The 21,737-nt window shown below is 38.3% G+C and overlaps 1 protein-coding gene and 1 pseudogene across 3 annotated transcripts in view; one reads left to right on the top strand and one right to left on the bottom strand.

Moving 5' to 3' along the window:
• The window catches only part of LOC105473552 (mitogen-activated protein kinase kinase 4), a 122,290-nt gene that overhangs the window by 55,405 nt on the left and 45,148 nt on the right, over positions 1-21,737 (bottom strand). For all 3 annotated transcript variants that reach the window (XM_011727358.2, XM_011727357.2, XM_011727359.2), the window contains one exon: positions 6,788-6,962. In XM_011727358.2, the coding sequence (XP_011725660.1) occupies positions 6,788-6,962 (175 nt within the window). The remainder of the gene's footprint in view (positions 1-6,787; positions 6,963-21,737) is intronic.
• LOC112425204 (small nucleolar RNA U3) lies at positions 11,189-11,266 on the top strand (annotated as a pseudogene).

Below are 21,737 nucleotides of genomic sequence, written 5' to 3'. Positions count from 1 at the left end.
TTGTAATACAAAGTTGGAAAATCCTAGAAACCAAAACTGGAAAATCCTAGAAACCACAGCAGCACCTCAATATCCTATCACCTTCCTCTGGGCTGCAGAAAATCTTGGGTATTCTTATTTTCCTTATTTGTGGTACGAGTTCCTCCTTATCAGCCAGAATCTTCTAAATAGATCACACACGAAAATGGCCATGATTTCTCACAAAGTCATCATTAATAAGGTCAAAGCAGATGGCAACATTAACCAAAACAAACAGTAAAAGAAGCAAGCAAGATATCTGGAATGCTGATCACAGATGTAAATCTTGCTTTCCTGTGAAAAAATAAGTGTCTGTTAAGTCAACTGTTTTCAATTATGAAAGCACATATGGTTTTACTAAGGGCAGAAGAAACAATGCTAATTCTTAATTGCAAAATCACTCAAATCTTTTAAAATCAATTTAATAAACTCTCAGTTGTATCTCAGCCTCATTAATTAATTAATAGTAATGCCCCGTTCTTCTCACTGGGGATACTGAGATCCACTTAATTCTTTTTACCTTACCTTCTGCTACGTATTATCAGAGCACCTGAGAGATAAGTTCCAAAAGCATGTGTTATATTACATTATGGGAAGAGCTGCCCTGAGGACCAAGTTAATGGACAAGTTTGACATGCCTTGGTAAGAGTGGTATCATCTTCTTCCTAACTACGTCATCCACATTTAAAGAAACAATGTCAATCTTAGCACTGAAATTGTTAAGGGTCTAAAGACCATAAATGACAGACCATCACTTCAGTACTTACGACAATAAAGTGAGGTAACAGTAGAAATCTGATATATTCAACAAATTTCAGAGGCATGGTCATAAGATGACAAAGAATGATAGAAAATATGCAGGAAATGTATCAAATACTGGTTCAAATGACACCCATGCAGAGTGAGGTATGGTAATACAGGTTGTTGGCTGGGCGTGGTGGTTCTCGCCTGTAATCCCCAGCACTTTGGGAGGCTGAGGCCGGCAGATCACCTGAGGTCAGGAGTTTGAGATCGGCCTAGCCAACATGGCGAAACCCCACCTCTACTAATAATACAAAAATTGGCCGGGTGTGGTGGCACATGCCTTTAGTCCCAGCTACTTGGGAGGCTGAGGCAGGAGAATCGCTTGAACACGGGAGGCGGAGGTTGCAGTGAGCAAAGATTGTGCCACTGTACTCCAGCCTGGGCGATGGAGTGAAACTGTGTCTCAAAAACAAAACAAAACAAAACAAAACAAACAAACAAACAAAAACCAGGTTTTTCTCCAGATAACCAAATAAGCTGGGATTTAGTCCAATGTCAAAATTCATTCAGGTTAACCAAGTAATGGTAGAAGGTTTCAGAAACCAGATCTCTAGAATGTTCAAAAACACATAATGATTGACTAAAATTCACCTAGAGCAACCGTTTCCAAACTGTCTTAATTGTACCCCTATTAATTCCTCAGAGCTGGTGCCCCAAGGGCTTCCAATATGACTATAGGTAGAGTCTCCACTTCCCACCCTCACATAACCCCAAACAGTACTGATTTATTTCTTGGGTTGCACATACAATTCTGTTAGTTCAACAAACTGACAGTCTGAAAAGCACTAACTTGGAGTGACAGCAAAACAAACATACATGTATACTGGGAATAAGCAACCTGAGTTCAAAATCAAGGCTGCGAAGAGGACAGCCCTGCCACATCTCTTGAATGTGCCTCCTCCTGGAAATGCTCTCTGCTTACACTTTTCATATGACCACCATAGCTTTTAAGCAATATTAGGAAGCATAAAAGAATACAGCTCAGTCAATCACAGATGCCTTAGTCAAGTCACACGATCTGACCAAACGACAACATATTAGACTACAGTCTCAATTCTAAACAAAAGAGCCATGGCATCTGCATCCCACAGGTGATTTGGATAATCAAATATGATCACTGCGGCCCTTTGGAAGTGAATAAAATGGCCTAACAAAGCACTCTATGCCATCAAAAAGGAACTTTTCCAACTGAAGGCCATCCCAGCATCATTCTAGTGCTTTCAGAACATGCAAGACCAGTGTTTAAACACTAAAATGAACCTCCTCAAATCATTATTCAACATCATAATCCCCACTGAAATCATTTGGTAATGGAACTTTTGACAGAAGTGGCATGGTCTCTCCAGTGGCAGGAAAACAAGCCACGCCATACTTTTCTGATACCTGACTTCCCATACTCGCCGTATTATCTACACCAGGGAGGCCTACCCAACCAGCAAATTAAAGTTCCATTCTGCTCAGAGAACAGCTGAGCTGTGGGCTGCTGATACTGTCAGCAGAGGGCTCTCATCCTTACTATTAAGCATCAGGATTAGGCTGGGTCTCAATTCCAGGTCAAGGACACTAAAGCCAAAATCCAAATACCAAGGAGAGGCAGGATTGCAGGAATCAAAATGAGGTTAACAGGCCAGGATCAGCAAGACTCACATCAATGAAACAGCAGAGTTGAAAGGGTAGAGTTGAGGTTCAAAAGAACAAGACAAGTTAGGCAGATCTCCAACAGAAAGAAAACACTTGAAACTCTTGCATACCAGGTCACATTGCTAACTTAGTCTGGCCTATGCACCTACCCTCAAGCAACAGATCTGTTCTTCTTGATTAATCCAGGTAATTTCTCAAGCAGAAGACTGAAAAGTCATCATAATGATCCACAATGACAAATTTAACATGACACATTCTTATTCCCACCTACCTGCTCAATATTATTCAGTTCTTCAATGAGATGACAGCTTTATTACAGTATTAACCCTTCACACAACAATTCAGATTCCATTGCCTGCCATCATCTTTAGTGACAGGAACTTCAGTCCTTATATTCCCTCTCATTTTCATTCTTACTTTTCCACATTCCTTTGGGTTTTCACACATATTCTACAAACATGAAAAGGGCATGCATACCTTCAAGAAGTCAATCTGGACATGAGTCTGCTAGAAAACAGCAGGGAAGCTGGAACTCCAGGCATGCAGGATTTTTTACACTGCAGGCAGAGTCAGGTGGAGAACATACTGTCAGGTATCGGAGGCCTACAATCATTCTTCCCTCTGTCAGCCATCTGAGCTTGTAAGCCCATGGTCTAAGCTGTGACATTTCATTTACTCTTTCTCTTTTCTCCTGTGTCCCTAGATTTTCTGTGGGATCCTGATTCTGATCAGTGATGCTAGGTGTTTCTCCCAGATCTGAATTTCTCTAACCCTAGCTCAGAAACCTAATCCTAATTGCCTCTTCAAACATTTGGTCTGAACTCTGGGCTTTACCCCGCTACATTTAACCCTGCCAGGAGCAAACACCTACTTTATGTAGAGGACAGTGACTATTCATGTATAATGTTTTCATTCAGTGGTTACCCCACCACTGTGCAAAACAGGACACTAAATAAATATTATTTGTAAAGGATATTGATCACAGTCAGAAGTAAATCCCTGGTAAGAGTTGAAGGTTGTCCTCCTGAGCTTTAAGAAACCCCAGAGGCAACAATGGCTTTGCCCTAGGCAGCCCTAAGACTAGTCACTCAGGCACAACTATACAAATTACACCCACTCACAGGAGAGCAGACCCTTTCCCCAAGCATGTGCAATTAAAACTAATGGATAAAAAATGTTCACATCTTAGGTCCTAATGCAGGAACTCACTGATAGCCTGGGAGACTGTCCACAAACCAAAGATCAAAAACATGTTTTAAGTATAACTCTTACAATGTTACCTCACTAAATCTGATTATATCATAACTGATTTTTAGATTAAGTCTTTGGGGTAATTATTTCTGGTTACTAAGAAGTCACCTTTTTTAAATACTTCTTACATATGGCAAAATAAATTTGGGGGAGGATTTCCTCAAAACCAAAAATGAGGAATAATACAAAGAAAAAAATCAAGCTAATATCACAGTTCACTTTTCTATAGATACTGAAAGTAAACACCTAATACTGCAGTTTAACATCTAATAAAGCATCTAATAAAGCAATCCTTCTTTATTCTCAAAGTGCATATTAAGATGTTAGCACAGTTACTTCAAGTGTGTTTCTCATTTCACCAACAGCAATGGAAAGCTCTCAGCTGTGTGAACCACTGTCTCATGGTTCCTTCAACTGTAAAGTCTCAAATCAAACTCCTCCTTAATCATATACTGATTCTGTATATTTGTGCCTGTCAATCCAGTCAATGTACCTAAGTGAGGAATGAATGAACTCTCTCAAGTGTGATCAAAGACTATTCTTTGAAGAAACCAACAATAAATATATTCTTTAATTCAGAGATGGCATACATCAGTCATCAATTGGTATCAAATTTTAATGCATATTAATGCAAAAACATTTATTCTTTCGGTATTAATAAAGTCACGGAATCCAAAGGTACTCCTCATCTATATGTTAATTGATGTGTTGTATTGCCATCCTCTCCCATCCCCAACTGCTACGCGTGTTCAAGAATTTGAGATGGTAAACAAAGCTAGGTAGTACCATGTGGTGGGTATACATGTGACAGCAACCAGTTTGTAGGTCTTATGACTGCCTTGAAAGTTCTTCCTGGCCGGGCGCGGTGGCTCAAGCCTGTAATCCCAGCACTTTGGGAGGCCGAGACGGGCGGATCACGAGGTCGGGAGATCGAGACCATCCTGGTTAACACGGTGAAACCCTGTCTCTACTAAAAAATACAAAAAACTAGCCGGGCAAGGTGCCGGGCGCCTGTAGTCCCAGCTACTCGGGAGGCTGAGGCAGGAGAATGGCGTGAACCCGGGAGACGGAGCTTGCAGTGAGCTGAGATCCGGCCACTGCACTCCAGCCTGGGTGACAGAGCGAGACTCCGTCTCAAAAAAAAAAAAAAAAAAAAGAAAAAAGAAAAATAGAAAGTTCTTCCTGTACAGCTGGGATTTTTAATAGCATCCCAACTGGAGCTGTCACAGTAGCCACTGATAAGGTAAAATTACAAATGATGGACAACAATTTCCTATTTTCATTCTTGAATTCCTACAAAACTTGAGTAAGCATTATACAACCCAAAATATTATCAAATTAATCAGTGAGAAAAACTTTTAAATGTCAAAATGAAGTACCTTCTTTTTACCTTTATGACCTCTTTAACAATGGCTAAAATCAATCCGTATTACTAAAACAGTTTATAATGTTCATCAACAAAGTTGAAGCACACACAACACAAACTGTAAAAAGCAGGAAATAATTTGTTTAAATTACTTTCCCTAGTACCTGAAAGAAAAGTTTACAACTTTAACTATATAGGAAACCTTTCCCTTAAGATCCAGCCAACTAAAACTGGATGTCACACACAGGTAGCACAAAAGGACAATACAACACTCATCCAGAAGTCTAAATAAAATGATTCTTTCCACTTATACTGCAGTGGCACAAGACAGGAATACGGATATCACTGCATATTCCAAGAAAACATTTTATTTTAACACATAATGCAGAGTTCTTCACCTGTGCATCTTCAGAGGTCTGTGGTTTGTATGTAAAATGTTGTGTATATATACATCTGCCTACGAAAAGTCTATAGTTCTCACATTTTAAAAATACAGCCAAAAACAATGTTAAGAACCCATAGAGAGAATCATAAAAATTTTCCCCACCACTAATTTAACATTACTTTCATATGACCCAGTAAAAAGAAATGCTCAACAATGAAGGATACTAAAATAGTTACAGTAAGGTTTGGCTCACAACAGACTTCTACACAGAAAGCATTTTATTTTAATATAAATTCATTCTCAAATGTCAAGAAAAAACTAAGGACTCTCATCAACCACTCTGACAAACTCTCAAAATAGGACACTAATAGGAAGATGATTAGCTTGGACTATATGCAAATCCATTCTCAATTCTTGTAAACTGAAACATTTTTGTTCCCATAGGAATTTTAAGCTCAGAGAGGGTATGGCCACAGCTAGGTTTTTTTTCCTTTGTTTTTGCAAGTTGTTCCCGCTGTTGCTGATTTTCCTGAACTATCTTACATACAGCAAAGATTTGTTAAACATCTAAACAAAAGAATAAGTTACAATTACATGAAACCACTAGGAGTCAAATGGAAACCACCAATTCATTACAGGTACCAGCCTAAGCTTGCCAGGTATAGTCTATGGATCAAATTTCCTTTTCTGGCCATTTTTTTCTTTTTAATGAACATATTAAGTGGCACGACACTCACAATCAGGACAAAATGTGACAACATTATCACAAGGTATGCATTTCAGTACAACTTTAAAACCAGGGAACAGGGCAGTACTGAGTAGAGATGAAATAAACAAACAGAAGCCGAGCCGGTCAGGACCGAGTAAGGTTGAGGTTAGTGGCAACAGCATGTGCGTGGTTTCCAGGAAACCTTCAGTAAGACTGCTGTTAGCCCTAGCCCCGCACCTTGCCCAACCCAGTGTGCTGCGTCTTCTTCCAGCTCCCGCCTGGCTCAGTGCAGCACTGCCCTGCTCCCAGGGGTGCAGCCGCCCAGCCTGAACTCACCTTGGCAGTAGAAGGGCCTGAAGTTTAAAACATGTTAATGCATCATGCCAAAATGCAATCAACATGCACACTTCATACACTCATGTTTCCAAAGAGATAGAAAATGTGCCACCAGTAAGAAACCTCTACACAGAACACCCTCAAAGGAGTTGGAGAAACAAGTTTTTAAACACCCACATTTACCACAAAAGTAGGAACACAACAACAGTGGTATTACTGCACCATGAAATTTCACCTAATGGATTAAAGTACCAAAAATAATCATGGCATCACCTACTTTAACTGCCATTATTTGCCCACTTGGTTTGTGGACCATTTTGTTGACAGAACCATAAGCTCCTCGTCCAATTTCTCCAAGGTCTTTCAAGTCCTCTGCAGTGAAATCCCAGTGTTGTTCAGGGGAGATCTTCAGTTTTCCTGATGACTCAATGCTGTGTGTTCTCAGTCTCTCTCTGTTAAAATATTGGGAAGCAATTTTTCCACATTTTAAATAGGTTTTAACTTTTTTCTTTTAGTACTGATTAATGTGTGGGAAAAATGTTTTCTAAATTACTAAAATAGTCTGACCTCCAGGTTTTTGAAGTTTTTCGTTTGTGTCATCCTGGTTTTTTACACACTGGATTAAGAATGATCTAGATTTAGGTAGTCAATAGACATAGCTTCAATGGGATTCATAAAAACAAATTCCCAAGAAGACTTGAACAATTCCCATTTATTAATTCTGTGGATCAGTTTTCATTTCTAAATATAAGATCTTATTCAAACTTGGATAAGGATTTATCCAAAGAGCATCATCAAGTGAGAATCCCAAGAGCTGCGAACATCATTGAGAAACAGTTCTTATCCTATCTTACCCAACATTAGTTATTCCAGTACCTCGATCTTCAGTTAGTACAACTATTCCCAAAGTTGGCTGTACCTTACAATCACCTGGGGGAGATTTTAAAAATCTCAATGCCCAGGTATCATCCCATAGCAATTAAATCTGAATTATCCAGGGACAGGAGTCAGAAAACAGTATTTTTAAAGACCCCCAGATGATTCCAGTAATGTTTGGGAAATAGTGCCTTAGTATACTGTCCCGTTCTTGTTAATACCATGCTGAGGTGGGAGAACAGTCAACTGAACAGCTAGCTGGCTCTAAGAGGAAAATTGCCATGTGCTATTCGAAATTGAAATTTTCAGCCCTGGTTCGATAAAGCAATGGGATAAAAAATAAGTGGCTCATAGACAAAAGAGCTCACTCATTACATATTTCCATTAAATAAAAAATCATCTCCAAAATCTCAACCTGGAGATCAAAGTATTAATTTCTAACCATGCTTTATAAAAAAGTAAATCCAATGAAAAATGTAAAACCAATCTGTTTCTCTCTCTTGCTCTCTCTCTCTCTCACACACACACACACCCCAAACCCAATGTGTAGGAACAAACTATCAACCACACACACAATGAAAACAATTCATTAAATATCAACTATATTTTTCAGTTTCATACAAAATGATCAAGATTTCTTTTTAACTCTGATCCTATGAAACCAACAGGAAAAGTTTATGTGCTTGGTCATTTATTTTTCTTCTTGCAAAATTTAGGAATGTTTTCTCCAATCAGTAGAATGGTTTTCTGTAGCAACTTTTAAGGTTCCCCAAAAACTTAGAACTTTAAAATCTACCCCCACCCCGAGAATAATCCTATGTTCTAATATTAAGGTTCAAAGTTACACTTCAAAGATTCATACACTTGGTCTAAATAACAATTTACTATATCAGTGGTCCAAGTAACAGACTTTCAAATCATACTAGGTGATAACACCAGCTTTCATTCATTCAAGTGCTTTTCAGTTCAAAATCCTTTCACCCATATTATTTGATACTCTAGCATCCAGAGTCACAAGAAGCCTGGAAATCAGTAGCATAAGTGACCATTTAGGTGAAGATGAAGCCGGAACTGATCTTTTAGGATGGAACTCAGGTCTAGGCAAAAATAGGAAACTTTTCTTGGTAATCTTTTTCATGAAGTAGACGATTAAGCCTGAAAAAAGTTCTAACATGAAGAAGTTCCATGTATAATGATTACTGTTCTATAACCTTTGGCAAATAAACACTATCTCAATGGCATAGTTTAATTACTGGTGAAATATACAGCACCAATCTACCCCCGAGGGAAGCTGAAAAAAAGTTAATTAAGATTACTTGTAAATCGGAAGCAAAATTTTATAAAGTGTTCGCTAATTGAGGGGCTGTGGCAGACAGGCTCCAGGAAGTCCCCATGATCCCCACCTTCTTAGTGTTCATATTTTTGTGTAGGTACTTCTCTTTGAGTGTGAGTGGGACCTGTGACTTGCCTCTAACCAAGAGAATATGGTAAAGATGATGTACTATGACTTTCATGACTACACCGCTATATAATACTTATGCTAGCATTCTTGAGAACTGAAATGAAAGATACTTCATTACTATACAGAAATTACAGAATGAAAATGGTTACAATATTATCTCTATTACTTTAAAGATCAAATTTTAGTATTTATGGAATATCTCGACTAATTAGTTTAGCTCACTGTAGTTTTTTTGTATAGTTCCTGGATAAAGTCCCTTTTTTTCTTTTTGAAAATGAACAGGTTGAAAGCTAAGTGATACAGGGTATCTACTTGGGCTAATATCCAAAAATTGAATAAGGTACCAGATGCACAATTCTGTAAACATACTAAATGCAACTGAACTATACACTTTAAATGTGTGAACTGCAGAACGTGAATTATATCTCAGTAAAGCTGTTAAAAGAGGAGAATGTGATTCCTACCCAGAGTTCCAAGTTTCTCATTTACAAAGAAAAAGTGCTGTAAAAACACAGAAAAACATGCCACGGTTATGACATCAGCAAGCCATGTTCATACATTCATCTTTATACTGGGCTAGCAATCTTTCCAGTAAAACTGAGTCCATTTCACAGCAATTGTTTTAACAGTTGGTACAACCACAATGGCTTCCACAGAAGGGCTATACACAGATACAGTGCTGGAGTGACTAGATACAGGAACCAGACCAGAACCTTACCATTAAACTCTGCAGTCAATCAATTTCTGTCCTAAACTATGTAAGCGGCCTAGGAAAGAAAGAACATAAACAGTAGAAAACACACCCCATGAGAAGATTGGTGAAAAATAGAAACCAATAAAGATGCAAAGTTGCCCTTATTTGCTGATAAATATTTCCCTACAATTATACTCTTAAAGAAAAAAAAAAAGTTCCCTGACTTTTCCTTGGGATATCACTTTCTTGAGAATGGGGACTATATTTTATCAAAAATAATTCCTAGTACAATTGGATTGTTTGTAACACAAAGGATAAGTGCATGAGGGGATGAATACCCAATTTCCCATGATGCGATTATTACACATTGCATGCCTGTACCAAAACATCTCATGTACTCCCATAAATATATACACCTACTATGTACTCCCCAAAATAAAAATAATTCCTAAAATCCCTCATCTTTCCCTTCATAATTTTCTGTGCATTATTTTATACAGATCACCCTTACCTGCCTCCAATGAACACTTCATAGGATTCCAACCCCAAGGTTCTCATTACCAACCTGGAAAACTCAGACAACAGCCACTGTGGCAGTAACTATCAGCTGTCACCCAACATCCATTCTCCTCTTCATCCTCCCTAACAAGATCCTCGTTTACTTGGGGCAGCAATGCACCCAGCTAAAAGGCTACATTTCCCAACTACTATCAACTGAACTGTGTTCCCTCTCAAAATCCACATGTTAAGGCCCTAACCCCAAACGTGACTGTACTGAAGACAGGGCCTATAAGAAGATAAGGAAGGTTCAATGAAGGTTAATGAAGGGTGGGGCCCTAATCCACTGGGATTAGTGTCCTTACAAGAAGAGAGACCACAGAGTTCACTCTCTTCTCACATGTGCAAAAGGTCATCTGAGCTCACAGTGAGAGGTGGCCACCTGTAAACCAAGGGAGGAAGCCTCAGGTTAAAACCTACCTTGCCAGCACCTTAATCTTGGACTCTCCAGTCTTCAGAATTGTGAGAAATAAATTATGTTGTTTAAGCCACCTAGTGTGTGGTATTTTGCAGCCCGAGCTAAGTCACCAACATTCCTTGCAGTTAGAGGTGGAAAATAGGAACACAGTACTTAAAAGGAGCTAACTCAGTTGGAAAAAAGACTCTTGTTCTTTTCCTCCAACCTCCTTGCTGTTGCCTGGAATGTAGGTAATGACTAGAGCTCCAGCCACCCTCAATGCCCTGCAGAAGTGAAATAATGTCCTGAGAATGATGGAGCAGAAAACAGCACTGACTCCAATAACAATGAAGCCACTACACCAACCCTAGCCTTCCTATCTCCAGACTTTTCTATGGAAAAGGGAAATAAATTATCTGGTTTAAGCCCCTATTTGTTCCTATCCTGGTTGTTGTTTAGATGCAAACAAACTTACTTTTAATTAATACAGCCCCTAGCATTATTTTATTTCCCAATGACTCTCAAAGAAGGTAGTGCCCGGACACCTCCAGCATCAGCAGCAGTTTGGTCATCACAATCAAAGGGAAGTGCAATTAGCATTAGTGGCTGGGGGCCAATGATGCTAACTGTCTCCAAATCCACAGAGCAGTTCTAGACAACAGGCCAAAAGTATTTCCTTGAATAGAATCTTAAGACTATACTTTCAGGGGTCATTTCTATAGTTCATTACTGGAGAAGTGTCTCTGAACCTGTAGAGCACCTAACACGTTTTCATTCTCCTGAACTCATTCCTGATGTCTGATACCCTGGTTGAAAACAATTCAGTAAAGCATCCTGCCTCAGAATGACTTTCCTATCATCCTTCATGTGTCATTCCAAGGTTTCTTCATGAGTCACTACAAGTTCTCTAGTCCATACCACAGTACCCCGCAAAAAACACATGAATAAGGCAATACAATCTGATTAAGATACACACACACAAAATACACACACAGAAAAAATACACACACAAAAAAAATTCTTAACTCTGGTGTCCCTGATTTCAGAGCCTTACTATTCCACATCTAATAATTCTTGGTTCCCAGAGACTTAGCAGTTCCACGTTCTAGAGAAAACACACACACATACACCCGGAAAAACTGCCACAGATGTCACAGACATTCAAAAGAAGTGAAATATGAATGGTCCTAACTTTTTCAAAACATGCAAGATTATAGATAGAATACTTAATATAGGGCATGAATTCATATAATACAGGCCTTATTAAAAGTACAATTCAATGTACAGAAATTATATTTTGATATCAGATTTATCTTGTTAGATTAAAATCTGAAAACTAATTTTTTTAAGCCTACATATTTGCACTGAAATCCTTCCTGATTGTTATCTTCTGGCTAGAAATGACAAATGTATCTGTTAACCTAAATTTAATACTGAATTAAAATTATTGTTTTTTAGTTGTCCTTTCATTGACCCAGACTAATTTACTAGTCTGAAATTTCTGAAATCCTACAGATTAAAAAAACACACAAACACACAAAGAACAGTGACATAATGTCCCAGAACATCAATCAGACTGGACACTGAGAAAAGCTGTATTTCTATACAATGTCTAATAAAGCTGCCTGGGACTTCGTAAATAGGCAGGTAGCCTTGCTTTTTTAAAGAAATACAGTAGCCAGTCAAGTACGGTTATTAGGACAGCTCTAGCCACGTCGTCTACCTTCACCCCTACCCTCTATTAGATGCAGTGTGTTTGCTGTGCAAATTCAGCAGCAGGACCAGAACTTGAACTGCTTTTTCCAACCGGATTACCGAATCTAAAATCCCTCCTAAAGCTACAAAGGTAGAAGATAAAAAGGAAAATGGAAAAATCAATAATAATCCAGAAAAAAACCAATATTCACAATTTAGTACATATTACTTTGTATCTTTCTATACTATGGGAATAGGTTGCAAAAACAGCGTATTATACCTACTGCTCACAGATTTCACTTAACACATTTTAACACAGTCATTAAATAATTGGTATCACTACTGGAATGGCTGCGTACCAAGCCTGCACTGATTTAGGAGTACTATCAGCCAAAAGGTGCCCACTGTACTTAGTCGACAGCACCTTTTTCCTCAGGCCAATTTGAAAAGTGTTAGAGTTAGATCATTCTTTTCAACTGCTAGAGTTGAACATTCTTATGCTATCTGGTGAACAAACGTGTCTTTTTTTCTGATGATTAACTGACTAAGATAGCACCCCTGAGCCTTCCTAGCCCAGGTGTTTGTTTTGTTATCGCTGCTTCTACTAACAAGTTCCTTACCTATTAACACCATCAACCCTTGTCCTGCATTGCAAATATTTTCCCAGTTTGTGGTTTACCTTCCCTTGTGTTTGTGAATTTATATTTTTAAGAAATTCAGTAATTGGTATGCTTTCAAATCAATGACTGCCTTCAAATTCCTTTGCTGTCATGTAGTATCATTTATATTCACAACTGCATCAAAAGGGATTTCACTCTACCAGTGCTTTTCAGGTCCCTAGCTATGTCTTTCCCTCATCTGTCCCTTTTCTATAATCTTGCTGCCTATCCATCCAGTCTGTTTTCTCCTTGAGATTTTTCCAATCCATTTTTATAAACGCCATGACTTCTTTCACTGTATTAAGAATGTCAGTCACTATTGTAAGAAACTATTTTGAATCCTGCAAGATATCTTGTTTGGAGATGCTCTTTCTCAAAGTCTTCAAGATATTATTCCCTAGTTCCACAATTCCTGTTTCCGTCTCACAGTGAGAGTCAATGTGGCACCTTCACTTGTCCTACTATGAAGTATCAGGAGACAGACTTACCCTCATACCTAAAACAACTGAAAAAAACAGAATGTACAGGCAATCTGGAAGACACTGGAAATCATCAGGAAACAAAGGGCAGCAGACACTGAAAGACAGGAAATATGTAAGATGAGCCCTACAATTGTCCCCAGCTTACTGCCTAAAGAGTTCACCAACTGTGATACAGGGAGGGGGATCTAGGCAGATCCTGGCAGTGCCCTTGTGTTGAGGACAAGGATCTGGGAATCTAGGGAGACCAATGTAGCCAGAGTTCACATGGCAGAGTACAGGATAAGAGAGAGCTACACAGAAAGAGAACCCCACAGATATGCAGAGGGCCCTCCTTGATCAGTGGATGATTGTGAGGAACGTATACAAGCCTGAAGAAGCAGCCACCTAAAAGGATTAAGAGGGAATCATACCCAGGATCATACAAGGCAGTTCCTATTCTTAGCCATTGGAGTGGAAAACTTCCTGACTGGAATCCAACACAGTAGTTAGAAGGATTTTACCTTACTAGTGAGGCAAAATTACCTCTAGAGTAGTCTCATCTGCGAAAGCTAAAAAGCAAGACCTGAAAGGATCAAAGTATCTCCAAGTAACTTAACCAAAGAACAAAACTCAAAAACATTCATGAAAATACAAAAACAGCCATCACACAATAATCTCCAGCACGCAACCTAAAATGACCACAGTACACAAAACAGCAGAAAAACATGACCCGTAATGAAGAGGAAAACATCAATCAATTGAAACTGACCCAGAAATGACAAAAATACTAGAATTAATAAAGACAATGAAACATTTACTACGTTCCATATATTAAAAAACTAAAGGATGGATAGAGTATGTTAAATATAGACGTGGAAGAGAGAAAGAATAACCAAATCAAATGTCTAAACATAAAAACTGTAACAAGAGGCCAGGCGCAATGGCTTACACCTGTAGTCCCCGCACTTTGGGAGGCCGAGGTGGGCGAATCACGAGGTCAGAAGTTTGAGACCAGCTTGGCCAACATGGTGAAACCCTGTCTCTACTAAAAATACCAAAAATTAGCTGGGCGTGGTGGTGGGCACCTGTAATCCCAGCTACTCGGGAGGCTGAGGCAGGAGAATCTCCTGAATCCAGGAGGCGGAGGTTCCCAGTGAGCCAAGATCACACCACTGCACTCCAGCCCAGGCGACAATGTGAGACTCCATCTCAAAAAAACAAACAAAAAACAAAAACAAAAAAACCCACTACAACGAGAAGGAAGAAATTCTGGGAATGATGGATATGTTAACTTGACTATGGTGATGGCATCACAGATGTACACATATGTCAAAACCTAGCAAATGACATGCTTTAAATATATACAGTTTATTCTATGCCAATTATACCTCGATAAAACTGTTGAGAGAAGGAGAGAAAGAAAAAGAAGATTATCTTTGGGCTGCACTCTACTTGTCTGATAGGGATTTGCCCATTACATGCCTATGGTTCAAAGGCAGATTTGAGATATCTAGATCTAGTATATTACGAATTAGAGCACTCATTGCTCCCATGGTAAATTCTCCTCTCTCCAACTTCCTTGGTCTCTAATACTGTATTCTGAACCGACAACAGCAACATAAAAATACAATCCTTAAGTCTATACTGGGCAGCACAGCAGCACTATACTGTTACTACAATCCTTCTCTACTTCTACCTAGAACACTTTACTCATAATGACCACACTTCCCAGATAAGAATTCGTCAGCATCCATTTCTCCTCCCTCTTCCCATCCCTCCCCAGTTTTTTTCTGGTAGTTACTAGTATGGGCAGGAGAAGAAATAAACATGAAAAGGGATGAAGCCTCTGCTATAAAAGAAACCCTAGGTAAAAATTTTCCTTATTCTGGCTGTGTTACTATTAGAATCCATTATTAGATCCTATAGGGAGTTAAGTTATCTTAATTTTCAGTGTTTCATATTTTCATCTATGTTTCTTAACAAATATTTTAGCAGGACACTGCTACTCATATATCATTTTGCACTACAAACCTCAAATTGCTTTTACAAAGTCAGAAATTTAGTTCTTAAAGCAAATTAAAAACCAAGAGTCTCACGACTTTTCATTTGTGATCTGTTAGCTAATTCTTAGTACTATTACTATGTGAGTTGTGTTTTGAACACCTACTTATTAAACATCCTCAAGCTTACTTTTATTATTTTTGAGACACTTACCTAAACATGTCAACGAGAAAAGGAAAACAATTTTATAGAAATAAATTCTATATATAGACACATTCATTTTACATCATACAAAGACTTGAAATCTAGGGTATTCATGAGTACCTTATACTGCTTAAATTTTAGCCTGTACATGTGAACTATGATCAACCAGCTTAATTTAATCCCAATCTATGCTTTACACCTGATTTTATTCTAGTTCCTTATGATATTGTTATCATATACTCATGATACTAACAGAAAAATTAAGAGTTAAAGTCTAGTTGTAGTTGGATTCAAGGGAATTTGCGTCTTTCTATGAAGCTATTTAGGCAGACAATTACAAATGTTTTGCTAAAGGAAGAAAAGAAAAACTTTCATTCCCATGGCTTCCAATTTGGTGTTCAGAATATACATGGTCACAGACTAACAGAATTTGATTAGAAAGAAAACGCGGACTTCACTCTTGTCCTTCTAAGAAACTTCCTGAAAATACTGTATTGGGCTTCGTCTTCCTCCTCTGTGCCCATGAAGGTTGAAATCAAGATACACCTAGTCTCTGCCAAACTCCTGCTCTACAGTCCTAGTAACACTCTCAAAAAAGTATATTAGGCTAGTTTGGTACTGCTTACTTACTCTTAGTGAACCCTAATTTGGCTTAACCATTTGTTTAATTCTTCTGATGATCATCTCCATAAAGTCTGTATCAGAAGTTTCATTTCAAAGTGTGCAGGTGAGAATATAGGCAATATTAGGTGGCTTTTCTCTGCAGCTCCAGCACCTACACTGGAATCCCTTGCCTACTATTTGATTCTTCACCATGTGAATTCATCACTTTGTAAACATTTCAGAATATACCCAAATATCGTAAATGAGACTTCCAGGGAATGCAAAGATAGATATCTACCACTGTTATTATGGTTTACAAATATGCCCATATGAGAAGAGGAAAAATATCACAGACCTTCTCTCCTGCCTAGGCCAACAGTTTGTATACTCCCACAATGACAAGAAGGCTCTCAACAACAGCCAAGTCTCAGGTTCACTGGTCTTTACATTGGTGTATACTTTCTACACTGCCACTCCTCTACTTGCTTATTAAGTCTATTTCTTTTGAATCATATATATATTTCCCAGTGCCATAATTTAGCCATGAGCCATCCCTCAAAACTGTGATTTTTGTTTTCGTGCCAACTATTTTTCATTAAAATTTCAAATTCATGTTGTTGTTTTTTTGGAGGTGGGAGTTAAGTGGAGAAAAATATGAAGAGACAAGAAGAGAACGATATGAAGCATCAGGCACTGGTCTTCATCAGCTTTCTGAGAATATTTTAGTCGTCTTTCTCCTGTGACTTTTCTAGTACTCCCTTTACTCTACTGGTTATGTTTGTGTCACAAAAGCTATCTTCTATGATTCAACTATGCCTCTATCACCTTGCCTTTGAAACCTGGTTTAATATCTTCTCCAGCAGGTCAAAGGAAACACTAAGAACTGGCTATCCCTAATATACAATGTGACTTAAGCCAAAACCCAGTTCTTCAATACCATCTGCACACACACACACAAAAGACATGTCCATCCAGAATCTCAGAAAGTAACCTATCTTTACAGATGAAATTAAGGATCTCAAAAAAGAGATTCTGGATTAGGTGGGCACTAAATAAAGTAACTGTTCTTATAAGAGACCAAACAAAGAAAAGGAGAAGACAGAGATACACAAGACAGACACTGGGGAAAAAGGCGATAGAGATTATGGTTACGCTGCCACAAGCCAAAGAAGAGCAGCAGTACCAGAAGCTGAAAGAAAGGAAGGATCCTCCCCTAGAACCTTCAGGAGAAGCATGGCCCTGCCAACACCTTCAGATTTCTGGCCTCTAGAACTGTGAGAGAATAAATTTCTGTTGTTTTAAGCCACCAAGTTTGTGGTAATCTCACAGAAGCCTTGAAAAATCCAGTACACCATCTAAATCACGAGTTACAAACTTTTTCTGTAAAGAACCAGATAGCAAATATTTTAGGCTTTGCGGGGATGGGTGTGGCTATGTTCCAATAAAACTTTACTTACAAATACAAGCAAACAGGATGGATTCAGCTCATGAGCTGTAGTTTGCTGACTACATGATATAAATGATACCAAATGATATCTAGCAACCTAAATTGCACCTATCATGCAAATAATCTAAATCATATTTTCTACATCCTTTTTCTCTTTTAAATTTATAATTATGCTCTGTATGACAGGCACCTTCAATTATCTGCCCAAATCCTATAGTTTTGTTTCCAGAATTTAATCTCAAGATACATTTCAGAATTTTTCTTGAAAATCCCCCACCAATCAACAGGGAGTGGAATTAGGGGCAGAAACCCTCCTAGGATTCTCTCATCACTGAGGTAAGTACACTAAGATGTCAGCAAACCTCCTTGTTTAATATCTTGGACATCTCTCATATCTACCTATCTTTCAGCAAGTAATAGGTAATTATCTTAACAGATTTCTTCTTCCTGGACACAAGAACTTGATTTCTCAAACTTGACAATGTCTACTATTTTCCTTCAATAAATAAATATCTTCTTGTGCCTAGAACCGCTATCTGTAAGAACCTTTTATTATTTAATTAGTTTTAAGTATGTTTTCTCCTCTTATTTCACTATCACATTCTTCTCCCTCAATCATCTGATCTTGATTTCTTCCCAATGCTATCAAATATACCTTCTTTCCCAAATCATTTCTTCCTTCTTTTTCCTAAGCAACTTTGACTCTATCAAGCCAGCATATACTAAAATGCCCCAAGCTGTTTTACTGTCTCCTCAGCATATATATATATATACACACACACACACACATATATATGACTAATCTTCCTTAGACGGGAAAATAAAGGTAAGACATACCCTGCACACCACTGCAACTGTTCTTCTGTGTCCGTACTGTTACGATCTCTAGATGAATACTGCTTTATGCATCCTTCTGCAATGCAGCTCTGTTAATTCCGGAAATTTCCACAGTAAACTCGGTCTGTCAGTTACCATGGAAACTGCCTGCTTCCTGGCACTACTAACAAATGAGTATCTTTGCTGTGATCTAAGATGAGGCAAAAGGAAGAACTGAAAAATGAAATGTCCAGAAGAATGGCTCAAACACTGTAAATAGAAAATTTCAAATTCTGATATTCATATTTAGTGAACAGAATGTATTAGACAAATTAGATAAGTCTGCAGTATTTTGAAGTAGTACTGATTTATAAAATACAAAGAAATGTTTTATCACCACGGAAAAGAGTAACATTAAAGAGAACAAGACAAACATTCATGTTTGCATCCGCTGCTATTGACTGTTTCCTAAGAGCTGATCTTGTGTCAGTTGTACTCAAAGTTTACTCTTAGAACAGTTTTTCTGGGCTATGCTTCTTCAAGAAAAGGTAAGCAAAACTGCCCTAAATCTATAGGCTACATGTTTTCATGAGATCCTTTCCCTGTTTAGGCTCCAATTTCCAGTGGCAGCTAAAACCTCTTCCCAAGTATGTAAGAAATTAAGAGTAGTTTAAAGTATAACTCGGGAGCTTTTGCCAAGAGGGTAGCTTTACTAGCATTCTCAGAACATTAGACATAGCCAACCATAATTCCTTCCCAACTGCACTATGAAACAATGCTAGCTTTCTATAACATCACATACTACCAGTTTGCTTCCTAATTATCAAGCATCTTTTAATTTTTGCCTGTCCCTCCTCTTCTATCCAACCTCTAAATGTTACATTTTCTTGGGGCTCAGCCCTGGACCCAATTTTCTCATCAAAATACATTCTCACTCTCTATTCCTAGGCAACCCTTTCATCTATATGCCAGCAATTCTCAACTTTTTATCTCCAATCTACAAACTCACCTCTGGCACCAGACTCATATTTTCAACACCACAGTATGTGATACATGCACATAAGCACAGACACACATGTACACATACACATACATATATACACACACACTATATATATGTTTTGATATCACTAATAAAATATGTCACACGTATCTCAAACTTAGTATATCTAAAACTCAATCTTGCCCTATGACCCCCATTTATGGATGCTCCATACCCAGTAGTCTCCATCACAGTAATCGCAGCTGAACCCATTAATTCAAGCCAGAATTCTACAAGTCACTATGAACACCTTCCTCCTTGTCACCATCTATAAATTATCACCAATATTTATTAATTACTTCCAAAATTTCTTCACAGTCTCTCTCTACCTCAACTGTCATCAATTTAATATTATTAAAGTCATAATAGATGACTATTATGCTTTAGCTATATTACCACAGCTTTATCAGGTCTCCCTAACTATATTCTTACCTCCTTTCAATACATATGCCACACAGCAGCCAGAATAATTACTTTAGACTGTAAATAATCAGTTTAGATTGTAAATCACTCAACTGCTTATAGCTCCCCACTACACTCTGGATGTCATCCAGCTCTTTATCTACAAGGCCCTATATTATGTGGCCCATCTCTCCATATCTAACTGTCTCTACAACTTTAATCTAAATTTGTTTTTCCTTTCTCATTCAGTCATCTTCCATGTGAACTGCCATTCCTTCCATTCCATGACAAGTTGAATATTTCCCACCTTGGTAATTTCAAATACATGCTATTCCTTCCACTTGGAACACTCATCAATCCCTCCCCCAAATCTAGTAAAATTCACTCAGGTTTAGAAGCCTTCACTGACTACATTTTCACCACCCTCCTTCTAAATTAGGCCCATATTTCATTCTCTCATTAGCACCTGGTTCTCTTCCTTTAATAGCATGCAGGTGATTATAATTTTATACACACACACATACACACATCTTTGTCTACCTCTAAATCTCAAGCTTCATGAAGTAACAATCACATCTCTTTTTTCAACATGAAATACCTATGCCCACACCATAGTAACTAGCAGAAGGCAGACATTCAACAAACATTTGCTAAATGTATGAAAGAACACGTACTGGATTGCTTTGGTTTCTGGCAACTATGACTTGCTCCCAAAGCTTTGATGTTCTCCCTGGACTCTATGAGATATCCCTCCAGCCATTCTCCAATTCCCCTTTTCTGGCATCCATGCAAACCCCAAGGAATACACCTCTTACATCTGACTTCTGCAGCTCCTCAGTCAGGAAAAAGGTTCATCTGTGTAAACCCGCAGTGCTCTCTGTACCAGTGGCCCTAAGAAGAAGCAAATTTGCACCCCAAGGTTCATTTGGTAACGTCTGCAGACATTTTGGCTGTCACAGCTAGTAGGGAGCTTGTGTTACTGACATCTAGTGGGACGCCACTAAACTAAACATCCTACCATGCACAAGACGATGGCCTCCCACAACAAAGAATTTTCCAATCTAATATCTCAATAGTAACAAGGTTGAGAAGACACAGCTACTTCCAGTCTCTCCTATGACAAGGGCTGAAAATTACCAACCTATGAAGAAGTAAACTTGGTTAATTTTTAAAAGTACATTTCACCAGCACAAAGTTGTCCTCTAAAACATTGTTTTTAATTAAACAATGAAAATAATCTAAATAGCTATCAATAAGGAAACATAATACACCTATACAATGAAATGAATACTATACAACTAAGAATAGGATATGTGCGTGGGGCACAGTGGCTCACCCCTGTAATCCCAGCACTTCAGGAGGCCGAGGCGGGTGGATCACTTGAGGCCAGGAGTTCAAGACCAGCCTGGCCAACATGGTGAAACCCCATCTTTACCAAAAAATACAAAAATTAGCCAGGTGTGGTAGTGCATGCCTATAACCCAGCTTCTTGGGAGGCTGAGGCACAAGAATCACTTGAACCTGGGAGGTGGAGGTTGCGGGGAGCTGAGATCGCACCACAGCACTCCAGCCTGGGCAAGAGTGAGAAAATCTCAAAAAACAAAAAAGAAGAAGAAGAAGAGGAGGAGGAGGAAAAGGGTATGGGTTAATTCAGAAATATTTTCAAGACGTACTAAGTTATTAAGTCAATAAAAACTCAAGCTACAAAAAAGTGCAGAAAAAAGCTGCTATTGTGTGTAAATATTCTTTAAGGATCTATATAAATTATTATGTATTCTGACATATAATAAGCTTTTGTGCAAGGCATTTTACATTTAATAGGGTTATCTTTGGAAATAAATATTAAGGGCACGAAGCTTATTTTTTGTTTTATAACTTTCTGCACCAACTGAATTATCTTACCAGAAGCA

The sequence above is a fragment of the Macaca nemestrina genome, chromosome 17 (assembly GCF_043159975.1).
Source record: "Macaca nemestrina isolate mMacNem1 chromosome 17, mMacNem.hap1, whole genome shotgun sequence".
Classification (NCBI taxonomy): Eukaryota; Metazoa; Chordata; class Mammalia; order Primates; family Cercopithecidae; genus Macaca; species Macaca nemestrina.
The sequence above is the reverse complement of the archived record's forward strand: the minus strand, read 5'-3'. Positions and strand labels throughout refer to the sequence as shown.